The 16,137-nt window shown below is 35.7% G+C and overlaps 1 protein-coding gene across 1 annotated transcript in view; it reads right to left on the bottom strand.

Moving 5' to 3' along the window:
- LOC145717737 (cilia- and flagella-associated protein 47-like) overlaps positions 1 to 16,137 on the bottom strand; it is a 187,904-nt gene that overhangs the window by 25,505 nt on the left and 146,262 nt on the right. The window contains exons 14-16 of the mRNA XM_081807960.1: positions 5,662 to 5,821; positions 4,176 to 4,270; positions 231 to 383 (exon numbers count right to left, since the gene is read on the bottom strand). Of these exons, the coding sequence (XP_081664086.1) occupies positions 231 to 383; positions 4,176 to 4,270; positions 5,662 to 5,821 (408 nt within the window). The remainder of the gene's footprint in view (positions 1 to 230; positions 384 to 4,175; positions 4,271 to 5,661; positions 5,822 to 16,137) is intronic.

Below are 16,137 nucleotides of genomic sequence, written 5' to 3' on the forward strand. Positions count from 1 at the left end.
AAAAAAAAATCCATTAACAACTATAATTGTTTTCCTTTTGGAAATAACCACCTATGTGAAGAGAACAAACATCACTGAACACTTGCTGAGCACTATTTTAAGGATATATCGTTACTGAAACATATTGGGTGTGGATTTTCATGTAACTGAAGAATCAGCAACCTGCAATTTAAGGAAATTGAATTTTTATTTATTATCATTTTTTATATCCATGACTGTGGTTCTCTTACCATCAATATCTTCATAAGAATCATATGAAGACTTTTTTGGAATCACTACAAAATCTGTCGCATCTAAGATAGGATTTTCTCCAAAAAAATCACCAGTCAGCGTGACTTCCACCTCCTGTTCTATCCGCTTCCTGGACTGACATTTTATGACAACTACAGGAGAGAAATATTTCCAGTTGAGATGGAAGAAAATAAATTATGTGATGAAAAATATCCTTTTGCATACTTTGACTTATTGTGTCTGGCATTAACACACACACACACACACACACACACACTCATGCAATATCTATATACAATGACACTTTGGAAACAAATAAGAATATTAAATAATATGTAAAAATAGCATGACAGAGATTAACCTGGAAGATATATACTAGATTACAGAAGATTATATTAGGATGTAAAATTTGATTCAGGAACTCACCTAGTCATATCAATAATTCAACTGGTGGTCAGGAACACGTGAATTTTTCAGCTATCTATATGTTCATTGTGGCAAATACCAAACTCTACCTACATAGTAATACTACAGCAAATACCTTCAAATAATTAAAAAAAATAAGTTCTGTAGCATTTATTTTGTAATAACACTTCAAAAATATTTCTTATTCTTTATTCACATGCACCTTAAAATTCATATTTAAATTATTTCAGTAAAATATTTTGATTTTCTTTTGTAAACTGTTTTTAAATTTATAAAATACACTAACGGTTAAAAATATAATTGTAATGAATTATTTAAAATTAATGTTAAATGTAATTATAATATTAATTTAATATACAGCATTAAAACTTTATATATATTTTTAAAGATTTATTTATTTATTTGAGAGAGAGAGAAAAAGGGAGAGAGAAAGCACAAGTCGGGAGAGGGGCAGAGGGAGAGAATCTTCAAGCAGACTCCCTGCTGAGCGGGGAGTCGATGCAGGACTGGAGCTCGATGCAGGGCTCGATCCCACAATCATGTCATGAGCCGAAACCAAGAATTGGATGCTCAATTGACTGAGCCACCCAGGCACCCCTGAATCATTATATATATATATATATATATAAAATTTCAATGTTTTCTTATATCAAGTACAGAAGAAGTTGTCAGTGATCTTGTGAGAAACCAAAATATTGTGTCTATATACAACTACTAATTACACAAAGGAGTATTAATGAATTCCTTTGGCATTAGCTCTATAATATCATGCGGCCAAGTATACTAGAGGCCACACAAATAAATATATTACTTCTCAAAAATAATGTATTTGCTTGGGGCACCTGGATGGCTCAGTTGGTTAAGTGTCTGACTCTTGATTTTGGCTCAGGTCATGATCTCAGGGTCGTGAGATTGAAGACCCATATCAGGCTCCACACTCAGCAAGGAGTCTGCTTGAGATTCTTTCTCTCCTCCCCTCTAAAAATAATAATAAATAAATAAATCTTTAAAAAAGTATATATATATATATTAGATGCTATATTTTTATCAATTCAGATGCACATAAAACATAAATTTAATATAGGGGATAAAAAGGAATCATAATATAAAAAATCTTTTAAAATGTATTACACGGTACTGTTGTGGCATCAATAATAATATATTCATCTAAACTGCACAACTGGATAATGTCCTCAGATTTATGTTTTTTCACATTACACACCATATTTATAAATATCTAACATAAATTTATTTTTAATTCTAAAACATACAGGTTGATATTGAACATTTTGAACTTAGAATAAGTAGTGAAATACAAGATGTAAATGAAGAGGGTTGAAATGATTGAGGAAAATGTACAGGCTTCTCTGGCTTTAATTAGCTTCAGCCTTAAAGCATTAAATTGGAAATTAGTGTGATCAAAGTTACAATTAGTATCATGTCACTAGTCTTGTCCTCTAAGTCCTTCAGAAATTAGTGCCCTGGCAATGTACGGATTACTCAATCACATTGGATTCGCATTCCATTGTCTTCACACCGTGACAGTAGTAGAGTCGTTTTCCAATTATCTGCCCCAACGGATAGGAGCAAACAGGAATACACACAAAGAAAAGGTGGCTCACACAACGACAAGTAGCCCGGGTTTAAGAATAACCTGAGCGATAGACACAGAAAAACAGAAAAGAAACAGTAAGCATTGAAGGTGATGCAGCCGAGCAGGGAAAGCAATAGGTTCTGTCTGATGTGTTCATAAGAATGAAGGATGGACTGTACAGAAAGTAAGCAATATGTATTTATATAATTGTACTCATTTTTTTCTCGAGGGCATTTGTAGATGAAGAAAATAATTACAAGAATAGGCTTTAGACTTCTGCAAAAATGATTTAATAACTAGTACACAATCTGTTTCAGAACACTGATGTTACTACTGGGTTGTGCTAAAGCAACACAGGCTATTTATAGAACTCACACTTAATTTAAAAATTGAAAAATTACCAAGAGAAGTGACTTGATGGAAAATGCCTTTTTGTTTCTGCAGCATGTTTAACTTTCTTTGACGAGAACGGTGCAAGAAATTTACGTTTTATGTTTTCATAGGCTTTGTTTCAGACTGAAAAATATCTGCTTTAAATCTTTAATCTGGGAAAAACAAAACTGTGTCTGCAGTCAACATGAGCAATGTTGCTGTTAGTATTTCAACAGAGTAATGTCTAGGGTTTATTACATCACTTTGATCAGATGAGTGTATTATAAATTTTGAACCGTTCGGCTCCATGGAAAGTATACAAACAATTATCTTCCAGGAGGAAATAAAAGAAACATTTTGGCATGTTTGTGAAGCATTCAGAGGATAATTTAGTATATCTGAAACATTTATGTGTTGATAATTTTTTAACTTAAGAGCAAAAATAGTTCAAGTAAGACAAATGACATTTACTGTCAAAGGTACTGCTAGATATGTGGATTTTAAAATTAAACAACATAAGGCAATATGTAACCTTGGCCTTCAGTGTATCTGGGGAAATGCTGTCATCCATGAGCAAAACTTACTATTTTCTCTTCTTCTGAAGTGTGGTGACATAATATATGGCAGTACAGGACTAACTCTGTTTCACTACCAAAGATCGGTACTGGAAGGAGAAGAAAAATTCAAAATTTCAAGACTTCTCTCAGGTCATCTGTATTGCTCAAGAGAGGGGCTCCAAAACAGGTATCTCTTTGCAGGGCTGAGCAATTCAGCATGCCTTAGTTATGAAGAACTATGCGTAAGGCCTGGTAAGAGGTGGCTCTATGGATATCTAAGAGGAATTGCATTTCTTAGGCTTACTCTGGGAAGAAAATGGGAAAATCAAGGAATGCAGAAGAAGTGAGAAGAGTATTGAGGAAGGAGAACACACAGAAACTTGAGAGAAGTTTGGAGCAGGGGAAAGAAACAGAGGGGTCGCGGAGAAAAAGAAAGGCGTTTTAAGAGTAGGGATTTTATGTTGTGTGTATGGTAGGGAAGTGAACTTCCTTGAAAACTTCAGTATGTTCTGACTGGTTTTGGATGTCATCATACAAGTTTAGTGTCTGGGACAACAGAGAATACAGGGATGGGTATCCCCATAGGATAGTTCTTGGATGAGACTTAGAGTTACACAGAAGCTGGAATCTGGGAAATAAGTGTGACCCAAGAACCAAAGTACCTGGGAATCTTAAAGACCTAGAGCAGGGCTCCAAGTGCCCCACAGAATGCAGAATAAAGGGGCCTGAAGTTAATGTTATTTCTATCTTAGCTGATTTTGAGGTTTCACCAACAGGAAGAACAACAGGAAATGGTGTGGTTTGGTGGAAAGATCATTGGACTTACGATTAGGAGACCAGATTCAGTGCTAGCACTCCTACCAGTAGGGCTGTTCACTTCACGACTTACTTTCTCTGGACCTTAGTTCTCTTGCTTGTACAAGAAAAGATGGGATTAAAGGAGCCTCTAAGATCATTTAGAATCTTGGTGTTCTCTGACTCTAAAATATACGTACCTTGAGGGAATTTAGGATGTAGTGCCTGTGGAAGTCCAAGAATAGGGTATATCCAGTGTATTGCTTGGATTGCTCCACTTTCTATTCCCATAGTTCTAATGAGAAATTAAATAAGGAAGACTGAACAAAAACAAGAACACTTTCAATATTAGCATAAAAGAGAATATTCATTATTAACTTAATGGTATTTTAGCAAAGCTCATGAATTTAAACTTTGGCAGAGAGAAACTATGAAATACAAAACACTTTCTGCAAATGTTATGAACATTTCAAAGCAAACCCTGGGAAATTATCACAAAGAAAAATGTACCACAAGGATCGTGAGATGTAAGTTAAAAACGAAGAACTTTTCCCCGGCTTTTCAAAGTCGGTATTGGTATTTATTGATGAGACTAAAATGTGATTAATCAGAGGCAATATAGTTCCTATGGGTTATATTCTAAATTGGACAGGCCAAACACAAAACACAAAAAATGCCATTAAGTACAGTGACAAAGAAAGTGACAAAGAATTTACTTTTGGGGGTTATCTCTTAAAAGAAAGAGGGCATTTGTCAAAATATTCTAAGTCCATCATACACCATCAAGACAACAGCAATAGTACAGAATGGTTCTGGTCATTGTTGAAAATGGGCTTTCCTTGTTAAAAATGAAACATAAGACAGAGCAGGCAGGACCAGCTTCACGAGCACATGACTTGCACAACAAACAGCACAAGGACTCCACACCTAGAATTGTTCCACGCTTGTTTAGTACACCACTGTAACTGTCTGGAAATTCTCAACCATTTTTAAGTGAGGGCCCCCTCAATTTCATTTCACACCGGGACCCACAAATACATAGGCAGTCTTGACTGTTAGAAGGGTGAACATCGTGGCAGAATGGACACTAATGGGCTCACAGAAAAGAATTGTTTTAAATGTGAAGAAATACTTAACGAAACTATAAAAGCAGAGAAGACATACACATTTTGTATCATTGGAGTTTGCTTAAATTTCCGTGAAGCACTCGTCATCCTGGTAGCAACACAGGTAATATGGTGGTAGTCATGGCGCCATTTCCTTGGGGTGTCATACCCACCTGGCACAGGGCCATCACTTGGTGAATGCCAGCATCACCAGTCCCATACTCTGCCAAGACAAGCTGCTTCAGGTTGTTCTCTAGAGATTTATTATTTGTTGTCTCAGCAATAACTATTTTCCCAGTCAAAAAGAGTCGTCCCCTTGCATGTCTCTGATTCTGATTCATTGACATGATACTTAAGGTTGACTTGTTCATCACTCTGAACTTCAAATCCCTCTGAACGTCAAATGATATATACTATACCCATATAACAAATGTATTTTCCTCTTGCGAACATATAAATTTCAACACTTCAGAGAATATAAAACCATGAACTTTACATTGCATAACATAGAAAAGAGTGATCACGTCAGCGCCAGTCAAAATAAAATCATTTTCCTTCAATGTCTTTATTGAAAAGTTACCTTTTCATCTCTGTGCTCAATTCATCAAAATTGTCAATAGGCCAACTTTCTCTATTCGCCCTCATCATTTGAACAATGACCATTGTTCTGTGTAATTTCATAATGTGGGGCATAAATAACACTGGGATATCTATATTCCCTTTAGGAGGCAATGTGATTCCTGTAAAAAACACAAAAATAATTTTAAATGTGGTAAACATTTTCAGAATATAATTTTAACAGCCGAAAATAATCTCCTAATCCCCTTAACTGCCTATCAGTTTTTCAACATCACGTCTGAGCAAGAAAATGCTTTCTGCTAAATTATAAGCGCACTTCACTGGCTTCACTAATTTTCCTCAAATGCCATTAACCCTATTAAAAAACACATTTTATCCTGAGGCAAGAAGCTTCTCCTGATGAGGCTGGAAGGGATGAGGAAATGTTGAAAGTGATGGTTTGGGTTTCCCAGAGTGATAAAAGAACCATGAAACCCATGAGTCTTTCCAAGTCTTACTACAAGATTTTATTTATTTATTTGAGAGAGAGAGAGAGAGAGTGCATGTGCGTGTGTGCGCGCGTGCACACGAATGAGATGGGGGAGGGGCAGAGGGAGAGGGAAAAGCAGACTCCCCACTGAGGAGGGAACCCCAGGCCACAATGGAAGGCAGATGCTTAAACAACTGAGCCACCCAGGTGCTCCCCAAGTCTTAGACTACATTTTTATTATGTTATGTTACTCACCATACATTACTTAGACTACATTTTGCAAAAGCCAAAGTACAGCAATTTTTGACCCTTTTAATACTTTGTGTTTTTTTTTTTTTTTCCCTAGACCATAACAGCTCCAGGTTTCTGCTTGGAGTACCAAAATTGTTACCAGTAAACTGTTCATTTATTTAACTGATCCACGAGGGAAGCCAAAGCTTATGTGTGACAGAAAGGGGGATCCACTCCAGGTTGTAAAAACCAGAAGACAGAAATACTGACAGCATTTTCTTTTGTTCTAATAAAATTCAAATTTTTCAACCTTTACATAAGAACCACCTGGAAAACTTGTTAGACAGGAATCTGCTAAGCTCCACCTATAGATTCTGACTTATTCAGTCTGGGCTGGGGCCCAAAAGCTGCACGTTTAAGCAGCTCCTTATGCATTCCGGAAGCACATGGTCATGTGGCCACCCTTTGAAAAACAATGTGTTCTACCTATTGGACAAGTATTGAGAGGTTGGAAGCATGGTGAGCTTCTGGCTATTTAAAGCAGTGAGGATTTTGGAGGGATGGATGTCTTCCTTTATTTTGAAGAGTAACAAAGAGTTAATCACCATACGTTACATCATTAATTTTTGATGTAGTGTTCCATGATTCATTGTTTGCGTATAACACCCAGTGCTCCATTCAATACGTGCCCTCTTTAATACTCATCACTGGGCTAACCCATCCCCCCACCCCCCTCCCCTCTAAAACCTTCAGTTTGTTTCTCAGAGTCCATAGTCTCTCATGGTTCATCTCCCTTATGAACATTATTTCTTTGTAAGAAAAGATTATTAACTATATTCTGGTTATTAAAATTCTTTGTTATAAAGTCAATGATTTTCAAAGCCATTTTGTCTCAGCTAAGAACACTGTACTAAACTATTAAGAACATCAAGAAAAGAATCAGAAAATGTCCCCTCTGCAAAACATCCTGTCTCAAAATTCTTATAAATTTTAAATTTTAAATTTTACTCCAGGAAATGAAAATGTTCTGTCTCATAGCATAGTTAATAACAGTTAATAATTAATATGATTACTACTTAATATTTATTGAGTACTTGCTATATCCCAGGCTCTGTGCTAAGTATTTTTCACACAATACCTCACTTCATTCTCAGAAAATCACTGCAAATTACACGCTACTATGTTTCTCATTTAGAGGTGGAAAAAGTGAGACAATTTGGTTAGAAAACTTGCCAAAGTCCCAGTGAAAGACTGTGTTGCTTACTAAGATATCTAAACAATGTCTGCCATCTTCAACTTTGTCTTCATGAACTCTAGAGGCTTAATGAACCACTGCATTCAAATGGATAAAAGTAGCAAGAGGATAAGATAAAGAGTTGGAATAGGAATAAAAAGAGCAAGAGCTGAGTCAGAATAAATCATCCATGCATCCCCAAGGAAATCAAGTTTAGAAATGATCATTTACCCTTACAAAATTCTATGTTATCACTAAAAATAGATTTTAGTATGACTAAAAATAAAACCTAGACATTTAGATGGTGTAAGGAGCCAAGACAAAGATACAAAAGGGTAATTCATTGCCAACATCATGCTTTCTTATAATGTTTGAATTGAAAGTATGGAAAGACAATGCTATGATAAATAAGCCCATTTAGTTAACAATCCAGTAGCCTATTTGTGGCTGTAACGTTTTACTGGGTCTACAAGTAGAAATAGTTTCCTGCTGAAGTGATCGTAAGTCTCCTTCACTGTTATTGTATGTTTGAATAGTAAGAATCACTGTGCTATTATTAACTTCCATGAGATCACTGAAATGTAACATTGAAAAGAACTTTGAGAATTTATCAAGTTCATTTTGTGTCTCACAACTGAGTTTTATTTTCTGTGGTTTTCCCATTATCCTGTGCCACACTCTGAGTAGAGACAGGAAAGCTGTCCTCACTTCTACCTTACAAAAAAATCTACCCATGTTTTCTTCTAATACCTATATGCTTTCATTTTTATAGTTATTTGATCCATTTGTAATTTATCCATACATATGAAATGAAGAAGAATGTATCCAATGTTACTGATTTTCTATATGGGACTAATAATACAAAACCACTTATTTAAAAATTTCACTGACTTGAAATGCTACCTTCATGGCATGTCCATATATATTTTACTCTTCTTCTGGATTCCCTAGATTTCTTCAGTCTTTCTTTCTCTTCATTTGTACATGCCACATTGCTATAATCACAGATGCTTTATTTTCTAGGGGGACTAACTGCCTCTTCCTCCAGCTCATTTTTTAAAAGAATTTTCCTACATTTGGAATGAACAGTTAGCTCCAGGAAATGGATGGGGTGGCAAACAGTACATTTAATGGAATCACCCTACATTTATACTTTTGGGATAACTGACATTTTTATCTATTCACGATCTATCCAAGAGCAAGCATATGGACTTTATCTTATATTTCTCATCTGGGCATTGTATTAGGTGCTTCTAGGTTCTTGGAATAGCTTTGTGGCCAGTTTTAATTTTCAGTCTTGCTAGAGGCTTATTTCAGCATCTTCATATGTATTTAGCAGGAAGCTGAGAGAAACCACATCAGTTTTTTTGTATCTTCTGACAAGGTAATCCAGCTAGTATGATGATTATTATACTCGTTAGGTTGATAAACATATTCTAAACTCAAAACATTTTCTGAGCTTATCTCTTTCTGTTTTATCCCATTTCCATATGGTAACCACACAAACTAACCACATATATATTTACTTTTTTCTATTACAGTTATCATTCTTTAAGTTCAAAACCCTAATAAGCATCTGGGGGGGAATATGCACATTTTGTTTTATATAATTAATTTTATGGAATTATGTATTTTATGAGAGGTATACATTATTTATAGAATTTTCAAAACCCTGATAATACTTTATGCTTAGTATCTGAGAAACATAACAAAGTGTGATATTACTGTTTTGCCTTTGAAATCTCCTATGGCCCTGTTGCACTTAGCATTCAAATTTTATTCAGTATATTTTAAAACTGCTATTTTGATTGCTCTTTTGATTAAAGGTGTTAGAAATATTTATGCACTAATCTCTCATTTGAAATACAGAAACTGTACAATGCTTTAATGGCTATGAGGTTTCCTGCCTTCTTAGAAGAAAATCTTCTCAAGAGAGTAAAATGAGCATAATCCTCATTTTAGTAATGAAAGTATTTCATCCTGGGAGGTTCATTTTTAATCACTTTAGTGGTATGACATTACTGTGTCCCACAGCATAATTTCTAATATTTAGCATGGTAATAGGAATGGCCCATGTCAGGTAATCAAAGAGATACTAAGAAACATATTAGCACCCTAAGTCATGTGATTATTTTGGTTACTGTGGTTTATTTTAAATGAGCACAAGTTTTAAATTTTAATTTTAAGTAAGAGTACAAGATGAACATGACTTGTCATCAACCATTTTCAAACATGAAATCTATTCACTTTCTACTTGGATACTTTGTATTTTCAAAAACTGATTTCAAAAATCTTTAAATTATGATGAAAAAAATGGAACAGAATTGTTAATGTGGTAGTTTGGAGAAGAGTCCTTTCATTGGTTCCTGTGGAGATGCTATGGGCTGAATTATGTGTGCCACTGCTCCCTGGCCACCATTGATATGATGCAGCCCTGATTTCCTGTATCTCAGAATGCGACTATATTTGGAGTTAGGGCATTTACAGAGGCGGTTAAGTTAAAATAAGAATGTTAGGGTGGGCCCTGGTCCAATATTACTGGTGTCCTTATAAAAAGAGGAAATTCAGATTCACAGACATACACCAGGAATATGCATACCCCAAAGGAAAGACCATGTGAGGACACAATGAGAAGGCAACCATCTACAAGCCAAGGAGAGACACCTTGGAAGAAACCAAACCCCTCAATTCCTCGATCTTGGACTTCTAGCTTGCAGAACTGTTGAGAAAATAAATTTATTTTATTTAAGCCAGTTTTAATACCCAGTCTAGTATTTAGTTATTGCAGCCCTAGCAAACTAATCCATGAAATTATCTTTTCTTATGTTAGAGGCTGAAGTATGGGATGCCATTGAATTTGCTTACAGAAGTTCTAATTCCAGACTCTCAAAACATAGGGCAGGGGCGCCTGGGTGGCTCAGTTGGTTAAGCATCTGCCTTCGGCTCAGGTCATGATCCCAGGGTCCTGGGATCGAGCCCTGCGCTGGGCTCCCTACTCAGCGGGGAGCCTGCTTCTCACTCTTCTCCCTGCCTGTGCTCTTTCTCACTATCTCTGTCTCTCTCTCTCAAATAAATAAATAAAATCTTAAAAAAAAGAGACTTCTTTAAAAAAAAAAAACATAGGGCAGATAAAGAAACTTGACTCTGATTGCTATTTGGCTGCTATGATCACGGAAAAGCTAGGGATGAAGCATTCTTCCCTTGCTACTTGTATCTTGTCGACTGAATGGGGCCATCTAATGAATAGCAAAAAGGACATTTCAGGGATTGTGTTCTCTTTGTTAAGGATTAGTGACTGTTGCTGCTTTACTCTATTTTTTGAAGAGCTAGCTAATGCTTGAGATTTAATGAAGAAGTTTATCCAAAGAAGATACCATCAAAGGGACTAGTGTAGAAAAAGTAAGCACTAAGTTGAAGATCAGATTTACTAAAACAGATAATTGGGGAAAAGATACAAATCCATGCTTTTCAGAAAAATATGCTATTTGGGACATATAGTTTTAAAAGTAGATTTTGGAGTTATTCAACACAAATATGATTGCTAAGGTAAGTTTTACACCATGAACTAAGCACCTGTAAGTTAAAGTTTTGTGTTTGCTTTTTAAGTCTAAGAATTCATTAGCAAAAATAAAAACAAAGAAATGCTTAAAGCCTTTTGGCTAAGATCAAGTGTAGAAAATATTAATTTTAATGTAAACACTTCATTGCTGGCTCAAAATGAGTGAAAAATCCACTATTAGAGCCTCCTGACCAGATGCACAGTGAAGGAGAGAGTTTTCTATGATTAAAAGCCATCAAATACATGCTGCATAAGCCCCGACAGTGATGAAAGAAGGGTTTTGAGCTTTACCTGAGTGTTTGGAATAGAATATCTTAATGTTCCTTCCAGCTCTAATACCCTATGATAACATTTTTCCTCATAAATAGAAAAGATAAATAAGATTCAAAAAATTAATTTCAGGGAATTGAACATTTTCTTGGAAAGCAGCTAATTTTAATTTTAGTTAAGATCACCCACAGAAAATTCTAAGATAATGTCTAGTACTACAACTAATATACTTTGTTGATCAATTACCATGTCCTCCTTGCCCCTGTACCATACTAAGTAGTGTGTGTGTGCACGTGCACGCATAAACACACATGTGTATGTACGTGCGTGTAAGACCTCTCTCTTTACTTACAGGTATACTCTATGATATAGTGTAGAGCATGAGCTTTGGAAGTTTAAATCTTTGCTCTGTTATTTGCTAGCACTGAGAAAATTATTTCAATTTCTAAGTGAGATTTTCCTCTTATGAAAAAGCTAATATAATATACATATCAATATACATATCAAGGTTTTGCTATGGCAAAGATACTACTCCAGTTCCATCCACATAATACCATTTTGTACAGTATAACACTAATTCCACACTGTTTTATACTTTCACTTATTCATTTTCAGAAAGTGCTACGTGCCACGCACTATAATAAGCACTGGGGATAAAACAGTGAAAAAAATGTATCCCCTGCTTTTCTGAGTCATGCATTCCAGAATGCGTTAGGGGGTGAGAGCAGGAGTCAAACAATAAAAAAATGTATTTGTATGTATGGTGTAAATAGAACAATAAAGGGTTAGAGAGTCATGTGGATGTTAATATTGGGTGGTCCAGGAAGGCTTCTCTGATAAGGTGTCATTTGCACAGAGCACCTAAGGAAGTTTGAGAAGCCTTGTAGACATCCATGGCGGGGACTATGGAGATAGCAAGTGGCTATATGAACTGGATTTAAGGAGAGGTTGAAGCTGGGCCTATCAATTTAGAAGTTCTTAGAATCTCAGGTGTGGCTGAATGAGGAGAGCTCATAGGGAATGAGTGTGGCTAGAAATGAAGAGAAGACTGAGCCTTGGGCGTCCAGGAAGTTACGGGGATGGGAATAAGGGAGAAACATGCAAAAGAGAATGAGGAGGACTTACTAGAGAGAGAGAAGGAGAATCAAGGAAGAATAAGTCCTGGAAGCCAGTTGTTTCCAAAACAGTGAGAGATCAGCTGTGTCGAGTTGGGCAAGACGAAGACTGCATATAGATGATTAAATCTGGCAGTGTTAGGTTACTGATGAAATTAAAAAGAGTATCTGTAGACGGATGGGGCATACAGCCAGCTTAGTTTAGGTACAAAAGAATAATGGTGTAAGTGAGGACAGTAAGTATAGAAAACCTTTCACCATGTTTTGCAATAAAGAGGGATCAGAGAAATGGGACTGCAGCTGGAAAGGATAAGGGGTAAAAAGAGACATGTCTTTTAACATCAGGAGCTATTATTATAGCATGTGTATGTTGATAGGAAAAATACAATAACAGTTATTATAGAGAAGACAAAAGGGGAAAACTCCTGGAGAGTTCCATGTAGTTGAGAAGCTGTGGGATTCAGTGAATGAGTAGAGGGATGGCCACAAGAGCACAGAGAACTTTTCTGATATAATGGGAGGGAATGCAAGACACAAGGATGAAAATAAAATTAGGCTGGTTGGTATAATGGAAGAAGCAGACAATTAGACTCTGATTTGACTCTATATTCTCAATGAAATAGGAAGAATGTCAGATGTGAGAAGAAGAGGAAATGCTGCATGTCAGTGGTAGTTACCAAGTTTCTATTCACTGTAGGAAATTTTACTATAAGCAGATTTTACTAAAGGAAAATCATGTCCCACCAAAAGTTCATCATTTAAAATTTACTTATTTCTCTACTTTCCTTTCTCTCCATCTACTCATCTATACATCTATCAACCATTCTCCCTGTCTTAAAGGCCTATAATGCCTAAGCAGATACTAGTCTTCTCTCTGTTAGAATATTCACCTGCATTTCTGCAACTAAGAAAATTGCATAAAATGGAAAAAAAAAAAAAAGGGCTCTGTGCCTTGGGCTCCATTTTACAAGCCCAGACATTATATAAACTATTTTAATAAGTTCAATTTCTGCTCTCTGTGTAAAAGTATTCTAGTGGTATAAGTGGGTCTAAATTTCAGGTTACAGAGACTTTTCTAAAAGACAGGCATCCAGACAACTTTGTATAAGAAAAGCTGTAGCTTTGTGTTTTACAATAGAATCAGTAGCTTCACTGACTAAGAAATCCACCTGCTGTATGCTGTAAATTGTAATTACAAATCTATGTGATTAGAACCTCTGCTTATTTGTGTGTTAAATTGGTCATTTGACATAATAGGAAGAGAAATTTTATTAAAAATGTGAAATCATGCTCAGCTGCAGACATAATTTAATAAACATTCATGACAATTATCTGGAGACCTGGGCATACTTTATGTTAGGCAGCCGCACACACGGTAAATGTCACTAAACACTGAGCTCTTTTTTTAAAGGATTTTATTTATTCTATTTTTACAGAGAGAGAGAGAGATTGAGAGAGAGAACAGTATGAGGGGCAGATGGAAAGGAAGACAGAATCTCTAGCAGACTCCACACTGAGCACAGAGCTGGGCCTCAATCCCATGACCTTGAGATCAATCCCATGACTCTGAGATCATGACCTGGGCCAAAATCAAAGTTGGATGCTTAACTGACTGAGCCACCATGTGCTCATAAACACTGAGCTCTTAAAGATGTTCTCCAATTCATAAATAGCATTATTTATTTTCAAAAACATATTACTTTTGCAAATAACATTTTTATTATTGATTGTCAAATTACACGATATAAGTTAACTAAAATCAACATGAAACATAGCAATGATCTCTTATAAGGAAAAAAACAGTGTCTTTAATAAATGCTAATGCTAGAACTCTGCTTATTTAACTCTGATTATTAGCAATCATATAAACATAAATGATGCATAGTATATCTTTTAAGCAATAGATACTATAGATACCAAACACAGTGTATATCTTTATCCTTTAGATTATTCTTTTATAATATATCACCCATATACAATACAAAAAATTTGAAATAATTATAAAATCCAGTTTTAAGAAATGAAAGAGAGATCCAATGTACCCTTTACGCAGTTATTTGCCATGGTAACATCCTGTAAAACTATAAGACAATATAAAAACAAGAATATTTAGGGGTGCCTGGGTGGCTCAGTTGGTTAAGCATCTGACTCTTGATTTCAGCTCAGGTCATGATCTCAGGGTTGTGGGATCGAGCCCCATGTTGCGTTTATTGGGGAGTCTGCTTGAGATTCTCTTTCTCCCTCTCCCTCTCCCTCTGCCCCTCCCCAATGCATGTTCACTAGAGCTGTCTCTCTCTAAAATAAATAAATAAATCTTTTTTAAAAAAGGAAAAAAAACCCCTCAGAATATTTACATTGATATAGTCAAGATATAGAAATGTTTCATCATAAGGATCCCTCTGGTTGAACTTTTATAGACACCCCTACTCGATCCCCTACTCCATCCCTGAATCATTACAACCACTAATCTATTCTCCATTTCTATAAATTTGTCACATCAAGAATGTTAAATAAATGGCACCATATTGTAAGTAAATTTTTGAAATTGGCCTTTTCACTCAGCATAAGTCCCTGGACATTTGATCAAGTTGTGCTTATCAGTGCTTCACTGATAATTCCTTTCTGTTGCTGTACTTCATGTTATGGATGGACCAGTTTGTTTACTCATTCACCCACTGAAGGGCAACTAGGTTGTTTGCAGATTTAGGCTATCATGAATAAATATTCCATGAACATTCATGCACATATTTTTATGTAGAAATAAATTTTCATTTTTCTGGGATAAATTCCCAGGAGTGCAACTGTTGGATGGAAAGTAGTTGCATGTCTCCTTTTACAAAAAACTACCAGTTTTCCAGAATGGCTGTACCCGTTTATATTCCCACAGCAGTTTATGAGCAATTGTTTCTCTACATCTTTCCCAACACTTCATGATGTTAGTATTTTTTAGTTTAACCATTCTAATGTGTTTGTAGTAAAATCTCATTATGGTTTTATTTTGCATTTCCCTAAAGACTAGTTATATTGAACACCTTTCCATGTGCTTATTAGTCATCAGTATATTCTTCTTGGTGAAATATCTGCTCATGTTCTTTAATCAAGTTCTACTTTAACTGTATTTTTTTTTAAAGATTTTATTTATTTATTTGAGACAGGATAAGAGAGAGCACATGAGAGGGGGGAGGGTCAGAGGGAGAAGCAGACTCCCTGCCGAGCAGGGAGCCCGATGCGGGACTTGATCCAGGGACTCCAGGATCATGACCTGAGCCGAAGGCAGTCGCTTAACCAACTGAGCCATCCAGGCGCCCCATTTAACTGTATTTTTTATTAGTGAGTTTTCTGTACTTTTTATAGGTTCTAGATACTAACCCTTTATCACATGTTTTGCAAATATTTTCTCCCAGTCTGTAGTTTTCCATTTCATCATCTTCTCATGGGCTTTTACAGAGCAAAATATTTTAGTTTGATGATGCCCAATTTATTAATTTTTCCTCTTATGGAATTTGCTATTAGTGAAATATAAGAACTATTTGCTTAGCATTGTGTTGAGTTAAATTTGCATAAGGCATGATCATCTTTTTTAAAAAAGATTTTATTTA

This window comes from Leptonychotes weddellii, chromosome X (assembly GCF_054177405.1).
Source record: "Leptonychotes weddellii isolate Sample4059 chromosome X, ASM5417740v2, whole genome shotgun sequence".
NCBI classification, from domain to species: Eukaryota; Metazoa; Chordata; class Mammalia; order Carnivora; family Phocidae; genus Leptonychotes; species Leptonychotes weddellii.